The 19093-nt window shown below is 44.5% G+C and overlaps 9 protein-coding genes across 9 annotated transcripts; 4 read left to right on the top strand and 5 right to left on the bottom strand.

Moving 5' to 3' along the window:
- Positions 1–1153: 1153 nt before the first annotated feature.
- Positions 1154–2210, top strand: PHALS_10210 (uncharacterized protein; the record flags this gene model as incomplete). Its single annotated transcript, XM_024725596.1, has 2 exons — positions 1154–1199; positions 1291–2210. 2 exons carry the CDS (start codon positions 1154–1156, stop codon positions 2208–2210), a joined length of 966 nt encoding a protein of 321 aa, XP_024576356.1.
- Positions 2211–2652: 442 nt separating this feature from the next.
- Positions 2653–3039, bottom strand: PHALS_10211 (Protease inhibitor protein; the record flags this gene model as incomplete). Its single annotated transcript, XM_024725597.1, has 1 exon — positions 2653–3039. One exon carries the CDS (start codon positions 3037–3039, stop codon positions 2653–2655), a length of 387 nt encoding a protein of 128 aa, XP_024576357.1.
- A 959-nt stretch (positions 3040–3998) lies between these two features.
- Positions 3999–5582, bottom strand: PHALS_10212 (31 kda chloroplastic-like; the record flags this gene model as incomplete). Its single annotated transcript, XM_024725598.1, has 1 exon — positions 3999–5582. The coding sequence occupies one exon, from the start codon at positions 5580–5582 to the stop codon at positions 3999–4001; it is 1584 nt and encodes a 527-aa protein (XP_024576358.1).
- A 111-nt stretch (positions 5583–5693) lies between these two features.
- On the top strand, positions 5694–6305 carry PHALS_10213 (rna polymerase ii subunit; the record flags this gene model as incomplete). The annotated part of the gene is made up of 2 exons (XM_024725599.1): positions 5694–6170; positions 6249–6305. The coding sequence occupies 2 exons, from the start codon at positions 5694–5696 to the stop codon at positions 6303–6305; spliced, it is 534 nt and encodes a 177-aa protein (XP_024576359.1).
- Positions 6306–6445: 140 nt separating this feature from the next.
- PHALS_10214 (lipoate protein ligase-like protein) lies at positions 6446–7335 on the bottom strand (the record flags this gene model as incomplete). Its single annotated transcript, XM_024725600.1, has 3 exons — positions 6446–6811; positions 6884–7073; positions 7139–7335. 3 exons carry the CDS (start codon positions 7333–7335, stop codon positions 6446–6448), a joined length of 753 nt encoding a protein of 250 aa, XP_024576360.1.
- Positions 7336–7425: 90 nt separating this feature from the next.
- PHALS_10215 (Uncharacterized conserved protein (Neuroblastoma-amplified protein)) lies at positions 7426–15591 on the top strand (the record flags this gene model as incomplete). The annotated part of the gene is made up of 1 exon (XM_024725601.1): positions 7426–15591. The coding sequence occupies one exon, from the start codon at positions 7426–7428 to the stop codon at positions 15589–15591; it is 8166 nt and encodes a 2721-aa protein (XP_024576361.1).
- A 74-nt stretch (positions 15592–15665) lies between these two features.
- On the bottom strand, positions 15666–16322 carry PHALS_10216 (Uncharacterized conserved protein encoded by sequence overlapping the COX4 gene; the record flags this gene model as incomplete). The annotated part of the gene is made up of 2 exons (XM_024725602.1): positions 15666–15911; positions 15972–16322. 2 exons carry the CDS (start codon positions 16320–16322, stop codon positions 15666–15668), a joined length of 597 nt encoding a protein of 198 aa, XP_024576362.1.
- A 91-nt stretch (positions 16323–16413) lies between these two features.
- On the top strand, positions 16414–17792 carry PHALS_10217 (histone arginine; the record flags this gene model as incomplete). Its single annotated transcript, XM_024725603.1, has 2 exons — positions 16414–16624; positions 16690–17792. 2 exons carry the CDS (start codon positions 16414–16416, stop codon positions 17790–17792), a joined length of 1314 nt encoding a protein of 437 aa, XP_024576363.1.
- Positions 17793–17885: 93 nt separating this feature from the next.
- PHALS_10218 (uncharacterized protein) lies at positions 17886–18203 on the bottom strand (the record flags this gene model as incomplete). The annotated part of the gene is made up of 3 exons (XM_024725605.1): positions 17886–17895; positions 17960–18015; positions 18069–18203. 3 exons carry the CDS (start codon positions 18201–18203, stop codon positions 17886–17888), a joined length of 201 nt encoding a protein of 66 aa, XP_024576364.1.
- Positions 18204–19093: the final 890 nt, after the last annotated feature.

Here is a 19093-nt window from a genome sequence, read left to right on the forward strand (position 1 = left end):
CCGGCATTCAATGTTCACCGCCTCTTCAAATAAGGATGGATGCACACGGAAAACTTCCATTCTGGCCACGCCAGTGCGGAGGCCTCCCATAAACACGGTCACTGTGACCACCTCCGGGAGAGAATCTGCTGCCATCCCGGCAATGAGGGCTCGCATCTCTTGGACAAAGTCCACCAATTCCCTGTTGCCCTGTCGGGCGGCAAGGAAACGCGATCGCACGCGATACGCCTGATTAGGCGGCGAGAACACTCGTGAGAGCTGCAATTTCAGCTAAACGACTCAGGTGTAGATTGACTCCAAGTGCTACCAAGTGCAGCGGGGCTGCCTTAGCAAAACGCTTGAGGAAGCGTACTTTAGATCACCGACCATTCGTTCTTTACAAGAACCAAGAATGAGTCCGCTTACTCAAGAGTGAACTTTGCCTTTTCAAGGCTAATCGCTGGTTTAAATTCTAGACTGTTTTTTATTTATATTTTTATTCTTGTGTTAGAATTTAGATTTTCCTAAATATACCAAATATATATCGTTAAATCTAAATACATGCATAACTACTGGCTATCTAGCCCCGTACCGAATTCTTGTTTGGGTGTGTGGTCACATCATGCACATCTCTTGTGACACCCCCCCCTGTTATTAGGGTTCGTGTAACCCCGTTATATGTTGCATCGCCACTCGAGCATACATAGCTTGCGAGACTCCAACACCAGTCAATCTCCATCGTTCTAAACTGACACTCCCTTTTATAGTCACTGGTTTGGGCTACACGAGTGAGAAATTTCAGCAAGTCGCCATCAATTTATAGTAATAATTACAGCAATTAGCACACGTTGCGAACAAGTTGACTTCATTCAACACAGCGACAATCATGTTAGATTTTCTATACAGTGCAGACGACGGCTTATGCAACTCGGTCATAATTCGCAACCTGAAGCTCTGAAGCTTTAACATACAGTATATAAAGACGCAGAAGAGAGTAGGACTTTTGCAGGCGAAAGGAAACATCCAAAATTTTTAACATGATTGACGATCCCGACCGAAGTATTTATCAATTCTTGAGATCTAGGACAGTAACAAAACTGGATGAGTTTATGCACACGGTCGTCATTGCATCATCGGCTCCATCGTCGCTTATGTCGAAATAAACGATATTAGAATGCCTGTCGCTGGCTTTGTAAATTACATCTGGAACGTTTTAACCGGTAAAACATCAGTGTGACTTTGATTTAGTTCGAATCAGACTAATGGAGAGAATCATCTTTTTGTTTGGCTTCATTTTGCTGTTCGATGCAGACACGAATGGTGAGGTGACGGTTGACAAGTTGGACAAATTACCTGAAGCTAAGGTAGAAGAAACACAGCGCGCGCTCACAAACGTATTCCAGCAATTGAGCGCAGCGCAGCAGGTGGCGGAACTTTTTGCAATGGAGGACAGACAGCTGAGGCTGTTTAACGTGCAAACACATACCGAGTTGATGGCCATTAAAGAGGAGATCGCAAAAGAGATAGATACGGCGATGCTGGAGGTGGAGAAATCACGGAAGAAGGCGGAAGAAACTGTGGCGACGTGGAAGAAGACGCTACAGGGGCTAGAGGAGGCTACCCAGAGAAACGAGCAGGTGTTACAGAAAATTCGAGAGAAAAAGAAACAGGAGCTACGGGCAGATCTAGAGCTACAAATGAAGCTAGTGAGCGAAGACAGGCGAGAGGTCGAAATTTTGGAGGAGCTGGAGGGGCAGTGTGAGTTGGAGAAATACTTGAAAGATGAAGAATTGGCAAGGCTGCAGGAGCTAGAGCAACAAGAAATCGAGCGAAAGCGAGTTTTAAACCAGCTTCAAGAGCTGGAGAATCAACAAGATCGCGAAAATATTCAAATTGAAGTGCCGGAAAGGCATCAAAAGTCAGAGGAGAAGCGAAGTGAGCTGCAAAAAAACAATTCCGACTTTGCCAAGATGGATAAAGGTAAGAAACGCGCAAGTTTTGCAAAAGATGTGATTGCTTGGTACATATCAAGAGAACAACTGGCGCTGGGTGTAGCAATCGCAGTGTTTCAGAAGTTCGTGCTGCCTGTGGCGGTAATTCTGAGTCTATTCCTCACATTTACGGTGATCATCGCAAAATGCAAAGCAATAAATACAAAAACAAGACGCAATCAGCGTATCTTGTATTCCAGTTATCCAAAAAGCTATCAGCCAAAAGCAAAACGTCAGTAAAGCCAATTTAGTCAAGTTCGTCTCTCGTCTTCGACAATTACTTGTATTCAAGTGAATTTGTCAGTAATTTTTAGTTAACAAGCAATGAGTGAGTTTAAGTTCGGATGTTATCATAGATGTGTTTTGCCTTCACCCTTTTAGTAAACTAACTTTTATAACGTCGTTGCATTTCATGTTTTAATTCTGTGGTAGTATTAAGTGGCTGGGTTGTCTCACTGATGACCAAGCACAACAAGAGCTGCTATAACGGCTCGATACAATAACCGATAGTTCGGTGGGAGATATGAAGCCTATAAAAAATTTTGCACTTGTCTTTGCCTCTATATTGTCATGAGTGGTTGTTGGGGCTGGTGAAGTGAACGAAATAGTCCGACTTGAATGCATTATGTAATATTCGTATATTCGATTAGATTGTTGGCGTGCGGTCTAAGTAACTAAGCGCTTAGTCGGCCGGAGTGATAGAAGTCACTTGAAGCGTGTCAGTCCAAGGCTGAGAAAAGAGGACTATGTTGTAGTCAAAATGCTCGCAGTTGCGATCAATACAAGCGCCAAGTTCTTTGTCCGTCATCACATTGCAGCCCGCCACCTGGAACTTGTAATTGATGCCTGCGACTACTTGCGTTTGAAGACTTTCAACAGCATAAAGGCAAATCCTCGCCGTCACATTAGCTTGATACATGCTGGCATTGCCCGCTGCCTTTGTGAGAAGCTTGATGTCTTCGTCTGTGGGATTTTGCAGAGTGTAGCTACCCACAATTGATTGTATCTGAGGAATAGTGATAGCTAGAGCCAAACTCACGAAAAGTCCGATAGAGCGGACGAAAGCCATGCTTGAGAACGAGGTCTGGAGTGAGAGGCGGAAACGCTAATGTTGAGCGCACATGTAATTGTCACAAAATTTCGAGGATTGGAAGGCATTATTGCACATATTGGAAGATGGGGGGAGCGGATATGAAAAGAAACAGAAACAAAAAAAATACAATCTAATTATGTCAGTATATTCTGAGAAGCGACATGGCTGAACTTTCCGGTGCTGAGCACAAGCATCACTCTTACTACTTCTGCATCTTTTGTCACATGCAGAACGAGTTACTAGAGCATCAACCTTTCAGATTAGCACTGCCTTTTAGATGAGATCTCAGCACTGACCGTACAAGCCTTTACAAACCACAAAGTTCAGAAAAATGTTGGTCTGAAGAAAAACAAAAAAAGGAAATTTGCAACGAGTGCCCTAAATTGAAAATTTGAGCGAAAAGTGATAGTCTCATCCACAAACCATTTGTATAGATAAATTTAGCTCGTATTTGTGTAACTGGTTTCTGTGAGATGTGCACAAAAGCGTTATGTGCACGCACACCCTTTTTCGGTATGTGTCCCTCGCAAAGCTGCTAATATATTTGCAAAATTTTGTTCTATTTCGAGTAATTACTACCCTATCGCCCACTTTTTAACATGATTATACTCACCACTCATATATCCAAGCCGCACTGCTACAAAGATCTACTCCACGTTGAGCTTCACCTATTTACCTTAAGGCAGAAATCATGCAGGATATTAATTACATGTCCAAAAAGAGTTAAATCATTTTCGCATAGCTGGAATGAGTCTGTATTTAATAAATTATCGAATCTCGAATCTAGGTGTTAGGTGATTTCAGTGTATCCCCGCTACGCGACGACAGTTATCATTCATTGCCACATGTATACTAGATAAACTTCATCAAATTCATACGTTTTAGTAATATAATTGAACATGTTTCGCAAGACACCAGTAATTAAAATGACTGATTCACTTTGGAGGAAGTGCACAAGACACACGCAGCTTCATCCCATTAAATTCTTTCCCATCCAGCCCTTCGACCGCTCGATGCATGTCCTCAGCGCTACGCAGCGTCACAAAACCAAACCCACGAGCGGTGATGCGTACCGATTCATAACCGAGGTACTGAAATAAAAATGAAAGTTCCTCTCGCGAAGTGCCTTGGGGAAGATTGCCCACATACACTTCGTACGGATGTGGCGCAGGATGAAAGCGGTCGCCACCTCTACCAGAATTACCACTGCGGTGGCTAGTACGATCACCACCTCGATATCCTGCACTGCTTTCACGTTTACGAGTATCCAAAGTGGAAGGTGCTTCTGCGTGGCCATTGCTTCCTCGTCGACGAGTATCTAGATTAGACGGGACTTCCGCGTGGCCCCACCAAACGCTATGCACAATAACGCTCTCTGGATTTCCATTTTCATCGCGGGTAGGGACTGTCAGCACAAGGTTTTCGCCCTCACGAATTGGCACACGATGTTTAAATTCGTCTTGAAAAATTTCTTCGATGAAAACCAAGAGGCCAGTCGACACGATTGTCAGACGGAGCGTAAATGGCTCACCAAATGTAATCGGGAACCGCGGCAACGGTTGCGAGCATCCCCAGCGACTATCAATATTGCTATTTTGAATGATATGTCCTCCACGATGACGACGCGGGTTGAAGTGGTACAGCACCGTACCAGGATACGGCGCACCACTGAGCATACTCGACTGAGTGCTAATATTGAAGCAGCATCTTGACGAACGCGGAGGTAGTGTTGCATGAATGATGAGAGTGTTATTAGTGGCAAACGCGACTTCTGGAAGCACCAGATCTAATGGAGTTCCGGTACTCGAGTCCCAGTCTTCATTTCTTAAGAAACTTTCCAACGGTAACTGAATTGAAGTACGCCCCCCCTGAATCTTGATCTCCCCTGGCTTGTTACTCTTAACACTTTTCGATTTTTTGATACTTTGCACTCCCCCGACCACACTACCGGAACCCCCTTTGAGAATGTCTGTCAAGGGATTTGTTCTCTTTACAGCGGCGGATGACGATGTTCTCGTTCCGCCGGTCCTTTTGGCCATCAGGAGTTTAGCCCTTTCAACCACTGATATGGGTTGTTTAGCCGCCGTAGCCCCTGAATTTCCGGTTATGTTGCTACTCGGAATGCCTACCGATGCTGAAGACCGTTGAGCGAGAAAACTCTGCACTCGAGCTCTGTCCGTCGAAACCTGTGGCTTGGGCGTCGCGACGGACGGTGGCGTGACGCCTCCAGCTACTGCTTTTCCCATCGATCCAAGGGAGGTAATGCGCGCCGATGAAGCCCCTCGAACTTTATTTAGCGAACCTGGAGACGCGGTGGACGGAGTTGGAAGACTTACATCAGAGTTTGTGCTATTTGTTCCAGCAATGGATGAAGAAACTTCGGTTTCCGACTGGAAAAGCTGCACCAGAAGAATTTCTTGTGCTGTGAGATACTTGCCACGAAATGCCTCAAGTTGTAAATGCTGTTGCAATGCATTGTGCTCGTCATCCTTGACAGGCTCCACCGCCGATGTCTGCATAACTGTTTAGAAATAATATAAAAAAAATTAAATAAAAAGGAATATAGAGTAATTTTATCAAAGACCATATTTTGATTCTAGTTACACATTTATTTTCTATTCGTGGCATTCATGTTCTTTTTGAAGCAGCTCTCGCGCGACTTGCTGCTGCATCCGATGCACTTTGGGCCTAAATTGCACGACATTATACGTTTGCGTTTAATTGAGGAGGTAGAGGGAACATCAATGGGTAAGTATGGCTACGTCATTACGGTTACGGAGGTGCGCGACGAGGACATCGGCAAGGGTGTGATCCAGGACAATTCAGGCTTTGTGTGCTTCAATATTCGTTACCGCGCTATCCTCTTTCGTCCATTCAAAAATCAAGTACTTGACGCCGTTGTCACAGTCGTAAATCAGCTTGGATTTTTTGCGGATGTGGGTCCGCTACAGGTCTTTGTGTCCCGACACGCCATGCCTACGGATCTCAACAACGGCTACGATCATGAAAGCAACGCATGGATTTCAGACGATCGAGAGGTCGAAATTCGAAAAGGTTGTGGTGTGCGACTTAAGATCATGGGCGTCAGTGTTGATGTTACTGAGATCGTGAGTAACTTCAGACAAGCTTTTTGCTGACCAAATAATGGGCTTGCTGACGGGTACTTATTGATCATATTGTCACAGAACGCTATTGGAACCATTAAGGATGACTATCTAGGTCTCATCTCATCCGACAATTAGTATTTGGACTTAAGAAGCTCGAGGCTGTGCAAGAACCGGAGTGTTACCGGTACGATGTTTGATCATATGCTTTCATCAGATAAGGATAGTGCAGGCAATGTTTATCGATGTAATGTCGATTGATGAGATTATCCGATTTTCTAAAGCTCCAGAAAATGTGTAGATTTTCGATGCTCCCGTTTCAGTATTGGTAAAATGTCGCTCAGCCCGACATTCTCGATCTCAAAACCATGGATCAGCTGTTGATATAGCTCACTTTCGAACTTCTCGCGAGTGGCACATTCCGGTTTTAACATGTCCTTCAAGGAACATAAGAATTCCAGATGGCTGCGTTGCTGACGATACTTGGGTTGACGTGCTGGATTAGTAAGGTACTCCATGTTTTGCGGGTCAAAATCCCAAAGAAACGACGTATGATGTAGCCAACGTCCCTTCGAAAGACTCTGAGCATTACCACCACATTTGCGGTCGTTAAATACGTAGTCATCCTCTCGCAGCGAAAATTTCTGCAAGAAATATTTCTCCAGACACAGGTCAGTAATTTATCAGTAGCATATCGAGAAGTATCAAACGCGCACTTGATGGTCTAAGCTGATACGCGCAAACAATGGTGAATAGAAATTTTGTGACCAAGACATAATGTCACGTGGGAAGGGCTTCACATGGGGAAAGTCCTCGTGCTTGCAGACGAAAGTGGTAAAGATCGTGTTGTGGTCCACAATGACGGTTCCACCGCCACTAAAACGCTTAAGCACAGGAATACCGTCTCTGATAAGCCAAATTTTAATAAGCTTTTTTAATCTTTTGCGATCCTTAGAGCGCAGTCGACGCACCGCTTGACGGCATCTTGGTGTAGCAATTGTTCCGGTTTGCCAGAAATACCCATGACGATAGTCTTTTGTAAGTGTCCGTCATTGTAAATAAACCAATTTCGCTGCTGTTCGGCACGGAACAGCGCCTCCTCTATCTTAAGCTGCGTCTCGATAGACGCTCGTAGACGCAGGAAACTTATGAGTGGCTTCCTTGCCATTGCTCCAAACAAAGAATATTGACAATTAGTTTACGTTTGGACAATTTTTTTAATACAGTAGTCAAAAAGTTGATCCTTGATTTTGACACGATGACAAATGAGCCCCTGCTGCTAGCGGCTCGCGAGTTTGCGCGGGGCTCTCTGGCATCGCTTCCTCTCGACTTTGAGATTGTGGCATCCGTTACTTCTTCAACACATTTTGCAATCCTCTTTCGATCGCAAACAGAGCGAGATTGCGTACGTTTGGGCGTATTTGAGATAGATGAAGATAACGATGTAGAAAACTGCGAATTGGTCGATATTAGGGCTGCTACTGACGATTTTGAGGTCTCACAGAGTGAAAATGATAACTGGACGCTTGTTTGGAGTCCAGACCTTAGGTTTCTCGTCATCAGCGGTCGAATTTCGCACACACAAGGTGCATCTGAAGGCGTCATGTGGATATTTGCTCGCTCTAAGTGGCTTGTTCCTGAGGAAGCAGCTGATCATTCAACAGCTAATCCACTTCTTTTGTGTATCAAACCATCGATGTACCTTGCTGCAAAGCATTGGAATCCAGCCACCAATATTGTGAATGTGTTTTTTCCAACACATAATGGAAGTAAAGCGTTTGTTCTGTCTGAGGATGGTGTTTGGCTTGCTGTGAACATTCAATTGGCCAAATTGTCATTAGATGCAATGAACTCGAAGCTGGTTGCGAATAAAGTGAAGTTTATTACGATGAAAATGGTGAAAAAGCTGACAGAGTGGCATGCAGACATCTCGGCGGCGTGTTACGACCCTACGAACTCGACACTTGTAATAAGTGGAGGAGTAATAAATCCGAGCACAGATCTTATCGAGAAGCAAGCTGCGTCTTTGAGTGTCTGGAAAGTTTTGGTCGACAAAGACAACAAGGAAGTTTGTGAGTTGCTGGATTTTACAATGCTATTGAAAGGAAAGATGCAGCACAAAGATGTGAATGTGAACAACAAGAGTGACACTGACATGATGTCGTCTATATCCGAGGAGCGTAACGGTCTATTGTCGAGTATCAAGAACTCATTATATGCCCCGTTAATAATGATGATTGGAGGTGAAACAAGAGAGACCCGGATACTTCGTGGCTGGATCCACCAACTCGCACTAGCGCCTAACGGCAACTTTGTGAGCATGGTGGACGACCTTGGGCGCATAGCGATTCGGCAAATTGACGTTTGCACAGATGTGCTAATGTGGCAAAGTATTGAGAATCTCTGTGTGAATAACATGGAGGATCCCAAAATTAAGATTGTCGTTTGGCTTACGTCTGACTTGTTGGCCCTAGTGCTCACTAACAACACTATTGTCTATTCATGTTTCGTCGTTCATCCTGATGAGGAGGCTGAACTTACTAGCAATGTTATTGAAGATGAGAGTTTGAAGCCTTCTGGACGCCTTTTGCCTGTCCGTGTAAAACACTACAGACCTGGAATGAGCGAAGATCATATCGAAACTCAAACGCTTGCTGTTGACGTATACGCAAATTTAATGAGCTCTCAGCGTAGCGTCGCTAATAATGCATGTGAGTTTGTAAGTAATGGTCATCTTTGGGCGGCAAATCAAATCGATACTATGGAAGCTGAGTCTTTTATCGAGATGCTCATGAATGCACGTAAGTTTGAAGATGCCCTTGCGACAGTGGAGTTTTACAATTTAAGTGAAATTTCGATAAATCCTGACAAAATTCATCGCCGTTTATGGACAAACTTTCGAGAGCAGGCTGGTAGATTGTATGAGGAGAACAAGAACGTGACTACACATTCGCAAAGGTCGAATTTGGTGTTTCTCTCGACACGGCCGCGCGGATCGCTCCAACGAGGACATCGTAGCGAATTTTTAAAGGCATTAGATCATTTACGCGCAATTTCGGACAAACGCTGGGTGCTTCGTGAATGTATGACACTGATCGCAGACGATTCGTGTGCGAGCATGAAAAAGATTCTTGATGTTGCGTGGGATGCGTGGTTTAGTTTAAATGTCGACGCTGGAGATAATTCGGAACTATCACAGGAACAAAAAAAACTTCAGCGCGATTCGTACCGCCTTGAAACACTCCGGCTGCTTTTGTGCGAAGAAGAGGGTGTACCCTCTACGTCTGTAACAGGTGATCTACTCTTTGATGGAATGACTTATGTGCGCTTCAAAGTCTCGTCTATCTTGTCAACAGCACAGCAGTTTGCGTCAGAAGGCCGTGTATGTGCTCTCACGATATTATTTCAAAGACATGGAGAAAATTTGCTTCCTCACTGGCTCAAAATACTCAGATTGATCCCTCCTTCAGTGTCTCCATCGACGTACTCGCTGCTACTTCCAGCAATTACAGATAAGATGGAAGATGACGTAGAGTTTTGCACTCTGAGCAGAATAGACGAGCTCATTGTAATAAATAGCGATGAGGATTACGATTTGATCACTCCATTTCCTTTCAGCTCGGAAAATCGACTACAGGATCTTTCAAGTGAAGAGTTGTCGGCATATTCAGAGTTTATAGAAATACCACGTGAAGAGCGTAATGCTGGATGTGGTCAATGGTTTATTGATAGAATCAAAGAACTGGACGAACGTTTCGGCCAACTTGCGTTTGCATTTGAGCTGGGCGATTTAGCACTTCAGTGTCTACGTGGATGGTCTGCGCTGAAAACTAAAAAAGTACTCGAGGAGCTCGTTTTTCAAACCGAGCGCTTGTATAAGTGCGTGTATAGGCTGCATCTATCGGCATGCTGCTTACTCCCACTGAGTGATTGGTCTGCCTTGTCCCTACAAGATCAAGCCATGATTGTGGTGGGTATTGATGATATCAAAAAGATTGATGACATTGGTCCTCTTATCGATCGTTTGGATGTTGTGTTTAAATCCCAACGCGGCTCTCAAATCTTTTCTCTAGATGATCTGTTCGTTTCGATTGCAATAACTTTGGCATCGAAAGCTTCTCTGATAGGTCTGACGATCGCAGCTCAATTGATCCAACAAAGTAATCCATCTGTCGGCTTAGCAAATCGGTGGATTCAAAGCGAAGCAAGACTCATCGAAACTGCGCTAGGTGTCATCAATGCTGTTACGGTATCTGATCTCATCAGTAGTGAAGCCTTAAGTGCAGATACGAACGCCTACATGCGATATCACCAGGCGTTCGCGAAACAGTTATGGATAATCTTTCAGTCCCTACCGTCTCGAAGCGAACACGATCCCCCAGAGATTGCCCAATTGCAAGTGGTAGTTGATGAGACGGAAGATCTGATGGTGACAATGGATGTATTATCCAAATACGATGTGGTTGCATTTCCTAGCACAATCAAATCTCAAATATTGGTTGCCAGCAATGACAGTGGCGGCATTGACAAGGATGGTGAACCACTTGCCTTGCTTAAGCAGATGTGTAAATTCGCGTTACCCGGCACGACTGGTCAGTGGCTTGAGGTGCTGCAAGATGCAATTCAATTGAAGGAGCACGTTTTTGGCGAGCGATTAAGCCAAAATAAAATCATGGAAGCGATTCTAAAGCATCTCCTTGCGCCCGGTCATGTCGACGTTGATGCTGCTCAAAATTTGGTGAATTATTGGATTGCATCAGACGTAAAGGCTATTGACTATATCTTAGAGCAATTATTGGTAACTCTTCGAGTTGCGCTGGACTCAGTTGTTGGGTATTCGGAGGATTCTGATGCCAATGCAGCTCACAAAGCAGCTTTGTGTATCATAACCATTACTAAACAACTTTTAGCGCTTTCGTTGTGGGATGACGGAGACAAAGCCGCGATTGGCACGAAACAGCACTACGAGAATATGCTACGTCAAGAAACGGATGTAGCTTGCGCTTGCGAGCTGCTCGACTTACTTACGTATGGTGCAGTCAAGTTATCTCCATCGAAACTCCGTGCGGTCGATACAGAAGAGCAAAAGAAAATTCGACTTGATGCTGTGTGCCAAGTTTTTGTGAGTAATCCTAGCAATTACAAGCCATCCAAGCGAGCGAAGGAATGGCTAGCTCAGCATCAAATTGGCAATTCTATAATCGCCGAGACTGATTACCTAAAGGATGAACCTCTGGCTGCTGTTATGCATTTGGCACAGCTCTTGCGAGTTGAAACACAGAAGCTGGAAATTTGGTTGAAAGGAGCGTATGCCTCTCTCTATTGCATGGACTACGACGTTGCGTGTAATCTAACATTGCAAGTGATCAACGAGATGGCTGTCGAAGTGGGCGTCGTCGTAGCTAGCAACAATAGCAAAGACAGCCAGCTCACGCATTTGCAGTTGATTTCACTTGTATTAGATCTTGTGTCCGCAGCTTCCTTTGGATCATGGAGTAAAAAGCGCCAGTTGTGTTTAGCACTACTTAGTGCAACCACAGTATCATCATTGCACCTCTTTGCACATCAAGCTACAGATTTGGTGCTACATTGGCTCGAAAAGATTGAAGCTATCCAGGCATTGATGATTGAGCTTGGATTGTCAGAGAGAGATTTAGAGCAAAGGCGACTTGATGTGGGGAAAGGTACAATCAGTGTCGCAGTCGTACTGCTTAATGAGCTCAAGGTGGTCGTTGACTTGCTGCACGAAGAAAACAATGATCGCCAGTTTTTGTTAGGTTTGGTGCAGCGCGGGTTTCAGCTCACTCAAGTGATACTGAAGGACGCTGGTAATGCTGAACAAGAAGCCTACAGCACGTCTGTATCATCCTTTCTTCAGCAAATAATTCAATTGTCCGTTGAAGAGACTGTAGAGTTGACCACTTCTGCTTCAAACAGTAAGACCGGAGATTGGCAACTATATATTGATCTAGCCTTTAACCATTTAATGCTTTGGAGCGATTTATGCACTGACGATGCAACCTTCGAAGCATTTTGCGCAAACATCCTCCTCTCGTTGACTCCCACACAAGACACGACATTGGACTCGAGTGAAACAAATGAGGTGGTGGTCCGACGCTTCTGTCACTTCTTTCTGCTTCAAGCTGCTCGAGAGAAGGCATTTACGCTTGAAACCGATGATGAGGTTACTGAGATATCTCGAAGGTTGCGTCTGCAAACATTGATTTCGTCTTACGATGCTGCACACAAGGCCGTGAGATTTACAGGCGAGCCATCAAGTGGAGTAAGTGAATCGATTAATGTGGCACAGCAATCAACGAACTCCGAGCTCTTGTTATCAGACCGACGATACCATATTTACCTTAAGTTAGCCCAAAAATGCTATGAGCTGTCCGTGTCGCAGAAAAGTACGCAAGAAATGGATCGACTGAGAACAATTTTAAACTCTGATTTTGATTCAGTTCGTTTTTTACAAGACAAACGCTACCGCAACGAAAGAATTCTGTCCTTGGCCACAAAAAAAGAGCATTATCACCTTTCACGACAGCTCGCAAACAAGTATGGCCTGGATGAATTCGAATGTGTGCTGACATACATCAAACATGCGCTTTTGTCTCCTTCAGACGACAGACGCAAGAGCCGTCGTAAACAGCTGGATGAGGCATTTGCAATTGATCAAGTTGATATTTTGGAAGAAGCTTTAAAAAGGCCGAGATTGTTTGGAGATTTCTTGTTGAAAAAGGAGACAATTGACGAACCGAGCTTATACGAGGCCCTTGACGGAACGGATCACGTCGGTGTTCTGCTTGTCTTACGCATGATTCTGGAGTGCTCGAAGCGACTTGATCAAGAGACCACAGAATTCGTGAGAACTCAAGAGCACTCTCTTTTTCCGCTCCCTAAGTCTTCGATCGATCGCATCACGTTATTAGTTCTGTGTTTGAAAAAATTGAAAGATATTAGTGACTCCGTTAAGAATGTAGATGCTGTGGATCTTAAGCTTATCGGAGCAGCATCCACATCTACTGAATTATTGACCCCTCCAACATCTTCACAAGGGATTGCAATTGCGAATCGAAAGGTGGCAATTAAGGCAGTGCAACCGCTTTTGACGAACAAGTCTATTAAATTGGTGACTAAAGTCTTACGCAAATTACACTATGTCACACCCAGCGCCATGGTCATGATCTACATCAATAATCTACTAACCAACATTTGGAAAGAGCACGGAAATACTGGCAACAGCTTAGGGGCTCTCTCTGCAGATCTCGCTGTCTACGCGTATGAGTCGTGCGTCCCGTGTCTATCGGTGCTATCGGGTGAACACTTGACGCTATTTCATCACTTGTATCTCAATAGGTCCAGTGACAAATCATTACCAAAGTTCTTGACACATTTGGACATTGACGAGGAGTTCTACGGACAACGTCTAGATAGTGTATCGCTTTTTGGCTCGCTTTTGACTCCTCAGAAGCGCGTGGAGCTTGAGGTTGATATGCTAACAATTTTGCAAACCAAGTACAACTCGTGGCAAAATTCTGGTTTACATTCAAACGTGTCATCAGCGTCGTCTACTTCGTCGACTTCTTCTGTGTCATGGGATCCTGCACAGTTCAAGCGGTTAGAAAGCAGTGTTCACTATATGGAGCGTGAGTTGGCAGAAAACGTTTGCTACTGGGTGCTGAGTGAAATCGAGAAGAGCGGCATGACATCGGAGGCAGATGAATTCACGGCGGAAACATCATTGATGCAGCCGATGGTACAAATTACGAAGGAGTGGTTTGCAATGGACCATGAACAACTGAGAGAAGACAACGATGAAGACTTTTATATACCTTTTTTACTGAAGCTTTGTCAGCATATTGCTTGTGTGGAACTTGCTAGTCTGATCATGGAGCTGATGCTGCGCTTTGGGATACAGAAGACCAGTAGCGAGGAATCGACAAAAATCATTTCGCAAATGTATCAACGAGTCGTGGTCAGTCTCATCCAGCGATGCGTGGGTCTAAATGATGATAAAGCGCATGAGTCTGCTGATTGGGTGGAAAAGCTGATGTGGACATGGGTAGTGGGATCATGCTCTCCTATAAGTAGTCAAAAGGCTGAGCTTGAGAGCTTTCTTGAAAAAATATTTTGCCTTCAGGCTAGTGCACGCGTTATATATGAGCGTGTCTTGAAGATTTTATCTCAGTCAACCTCAAATTTACTGAAAGATATTGGAATGCGTCGACTTCAAGAGCTGCATATTGCAAGCGATGAGAATGCCAATCAGTTAAACGCGGCAAGACAAGCAATAAAATTTCAGTGGGAAGAATCAATTGTGCAATATCAAGAGAAGCGTAAATGGGCAGAGGCTGCAGTTTTGAGTCACGTGTATGCAAATTCTGTCAACATGGATGCTGCTAAATTTTACTTTGGCCTTCGCGTAAAGGCAGTTTGGGCTGCGCTTCTGAATAAATACAATGCAGATGTAAATCAAACTGGGCAATTTGTCTTCAGGACCCCCAGCGGTGAGATTTTTGATAGATTCGCTGACATGTTTAATGAGTTGTTAACCATCATTGAAGCGTGGTCGGGTGATGTGCGACCTGCGAACATGGCAACAGTGGCATTAAGTCATTTGTTGGTCATCCACGACGATTTAAAGGTATGCAACAGCTCGGAAAGTACAACGCAGCGCAGTGTGTTGATGTGGCAGCGCGAGCAAGAGATTGGGGTTCGTACGCGCATCCAGATGCAGTTTCGATCAGGTTATGTGATTGAAAAAGAGGCGTCGAAAAGTCTTGTTGCAACATGCTGGTCTGCTCTCGTTGCACGAGGCAAGTGGGGGGACAATTTATTGGATTGGTACACAACGCATGCGTACGCAGAGCTTGTTGGTCACGAAGAGATCATGGATTTCGTGATTTCGAAGCATTTGGAATCCAACAACCTCACTTTGGCAATTCAATTGCTTATGATGTGTCCATTTGATGAACTTAGAAAAAAGTATATGGATCGCGCTTTAGCCTACGTCCGACAATTATCGCAAAAATCTCACAGTTGGCCTAAGCTCATGGAGCTAGTGCTGTTGCGTTTTGATATCGCTGTGCTGTTGCAGCATGACCTGTACACGTCGATTGTTGCCTTTGTTCTGCAAGATGCTTGTACGCGTCCAACACTCTGGACGTCCAGTGGTAATTACATTGTGTGCGCCTTAGTGACGCTAGGTGAAGTAGCAGCTGCTGGCCGTCTAACCTGCGCTTTACGTCACGCTCACCCCATGCTTTGGGATATGGAGAACGCTCGTCTTCTACTTACCAGCTATCTTCGGTCACTTGCCTCGCTGTGTGAACAGTCTGAGCATAGTCACGACGAGCTCATTCACCTACAGCACGAGGTGTATGTGCAGACACGAGATCACTTTTCAAACATGCTTCTTTAAATTAAAACACGTATAGACATTATATACCAAGCTCCTCTTGAATAAATGTGAGTCTACTACGTCTGCCTCGTACTTTATACATTAAGCTTGAGCAGCTCCGCTATGTGTAGATTTCGCCAGTCCTTGCTAGGAATCTCAAAGTGCTCATCAATGTCTACTACGTCATTTTGCACATTCTGTTTCAGTCCTTGAGTGAGCACCTTGGTCGCACCATCAGCAACATTAAGTCGATTCTCCATCTTTGTCCAGCCTCGTTTAATGTCCTTTAGTAAAAGCTGAATCCCTGTCGTGGCTTCACTATTAAGTTGCTGATTATCAAGCTACAACAATTCAAGCCAATAATGAGAAGACACAAGATCACTATATAACGTCTTACGCACCAGTAAGACGCAGGCACGGGAATAATTCTGCTCCACTTTCTCCGCAACTTTGTGAGCAAAGTGGCTCAGTCCATTACCGGACTCAGATGGTAAATGTCCACTTCCAGCATAGTAGAAGCCGACAATCTGCATCTTTTGACCTATCTGGTAGTGTGCGTCTACCATAGCACACGCTACCTCGAACAGAGGAGCCAACGGGGCTTCATGGTGGAATAGCGGCACAGCATCCGTAATTAAAACACGATTTCCATTTCCCACACCTATAAGAAGGCCACAAACAGCATTTGAAGGATGCTTAGCTGCGTGTAGCGCAAGTTTGACGTATGATTGCGTCGATACTGAGTAGTCCATATGAATGAGGGATCTTTAATTATAAGAAATGGTATATGAGAAATATTACAATTTATACTATTCACACAGTATAATTTTTTGTGTCGATACCATGTCCAACAACAAACGTTTCGGTCGGTCGCTGTCCACGACTTCATCAACGTCAGACACTTCGTCTTCATCGATATCTTCATCTTGTGACAGTCAAGAACCAAACGCGTATGCAAACTCAAAATTTCCGCGCTTTTCGCCAGTACCAGCTCCTGTATACCCTCCTAAGGTTGAGCGCGCTATTTACAATGCAAAAAAAAAGCACCGATCAGGTATCGTGTCCTGCAGCGCATTTTTGGACTCCTTATCACATTATTTACCAATCGTTTGTTGGCAGATATCGATCCGAACGATTGGAATCGCGAGGGTTTTGCTGGTTCAGATGTTTGTGACCTACCGCTGGACGAGTCGAATCCAATTAAGCGAGAACATTGCAGTGAATTGAGTGTCAAGCGATTTATTGAAGAGTATGAACTTCCAGTGATTCCTGTTATTATTGATGGAGTCCCAGAAGTTGAAGGGTGGGGTGCTATCAAGCGCTGGTCGCTGAAAAAATTACGGAAGAAATACAAGCGCGTAGAGCTCAAATGTGGCGAGGACGACTACGGCAAGTCAGTTCGGATCAAATTCAAGTATTTCTTTTCATACTTGACCAGCCAGACGGATGACAGTCCACTGTATATATTTGATAGTTCGTTTGACGACCATGTCGATACCAAGCCATTGCTTGACGACTATCAGGTGCCCAAATATTTTCCTGAAGACCTTTTCTCGTTAGTAGGCGAGGATCGAAGACCACCATACCGCTGGTTCCTTGTCGGACCTAAACGCTCAGGGACTACACTACATGTGGACCCACTTGGTACCAGTGCGTGGAACACGTTGATAATTGGTCGCAAGCGCTGGGTACTTTTCCCCCCGCATCTTCCAAAACATCTCGTAAATGGCAAAGTGCATCTGCGAGGTAACGAAGACGATGAAGCTGTTAATTACTTTATGGATTTGCTACCGCGTTTGAAGCGGGCAAACTCGCTCGATGCTTTACAGTGTATTGAATTTATGCAATACCCTGGAGAGACAGTGTTTATACCTGGCGGCTGGTGGCATGCCGTATTGAATGTAGATGACACAGTGGCGGTCACTCAAAATTTTTGCAGCTCGCAAAACTTTGCTGCTGTATGGCGCAAGACCCGCAGTGGCCGTAAGCGCATGGCAGTTAAGTGGCTGAAAAAGCTGGAAATATCCAATCCGGAGCTAGCTGCCTTGGCCAAAAAGCTAAACGAGAAGGATAATTATATTATGTACAGCAAAGAGCGAATCTATACGCAGTCTCTGAAAAACTCGCACGAGCGAAAGAAAAAACGTTTTGAATGTAATTGCGAGCTGCCAGCATCTTCACGAGACTCTCACAACACTAAGAAAAAGAAGAGATGTTGCTGAATTGTAGAAGGTTCCACAAATAGAAAGATTTACTTCTGCCAACATGCTGATCCGATATATGTACACATTTTGATACTCTTTTAATGATGCTGCTCAGTTTGTACTGTCAAGACTTGCAAGTAAGTCATTTTGTAAGATACGAATATTATTGTGCCCACACCACTTACTATTCCAATCTATTACTCAATGTCTTCTGTTCACGATTTCTCCCAGCCGCCCCCCTCTACAAAGTATTAGCCCAAGCAAAGACGTATGCGATGTCCTCTTACGTCTGACCGATGCAGAGAACTTTGATCTCTCGAAGGTCCGTGTGCGCTGCTCACACAAGTTCCATCTTGATTTTATCACAAAAATGGGTGTGTCATCACTATTAAGGATAGTAAATAGTTTTAACACGAACTCGCGATTCATATGGTGAGTCAGTGATGTCAGTCTATGACATTATTGTATGACATCACATGTCTAGATGAGTAAAAAGGATTGAATAGTGTTAGAACAAAGGTCCAAGTTTTTTCTTCTTCGATACAAGTGTCTTCGACGACTTTTTACCGTTTGGATCCCATCGCTCCCTACCTTATAACAGGTTATGAGCCCAAAATACCACTACCACTACTCAAGATGCTACAACCATATAGCCCCACTTTCAAGGTTTCCTTTTTCTATACAAGTGTCTTCGCTCCGGTACTCTCCGCATGGACGACTCTTTACCGTTTCGATCGCTGTAGCTCCTTCACCATCGGCCCCTACCATATGACAGGGTATAAGCCCAAATACCATTACCTCCGCTCAAAATACTAAGATGTGTGGCATGATTTTCAGCAAGTCGACGTCGCACGTGACCGTGAAATGTCTCCTACACCAACCCTCGCGCCAGGGAGGACTACGTCAAGCCGCATCAAATTGCGTTTGGCTTAATGTTGCTCCGTATGGGTGCAGACAACAAACATATGCTCGATAATTGCCGAGAAGCATGGGCAACTCAAGTGATCTCGACACTTTAGAGTGGATCGGAGAAGGCTGGACAAATTTATTTGAGGCGCCAGCTCTTCAGCATGGAGATGGGGGAAGACGTCAATGTCTTGCATCACTGCGACGATGTTTTCAGCATCAGTGTTAAGATTCGCGGCATTGGGTGGATCAGGATATTGCGATCTTTGCATTCGCTGTCATTCTGACAACGTTCAGTGCGCATGTGCGCTACTGCATGCGACGGCTGTGTGTGGACAAAGAGGACACCGTCTTTCTTCAAGCCGTACTCGAACGATTAAAGTGTGCACACAACGTGGGTTCGTTTATGGATA

Source organism: Plasmopara halstedii (assembly GCF_900000015.1).
Source record: "Plasmopara halstedii genome assembly, contig: Scaffold_470, whole genome shotgun sequence".
Classification (NCBI taxonomy): Eukaryota; Oomycota; class Peronosporomycetes; order Peronosporales; family Peronosporaceae; genus Plasmopara; species Plasmopara halstedii.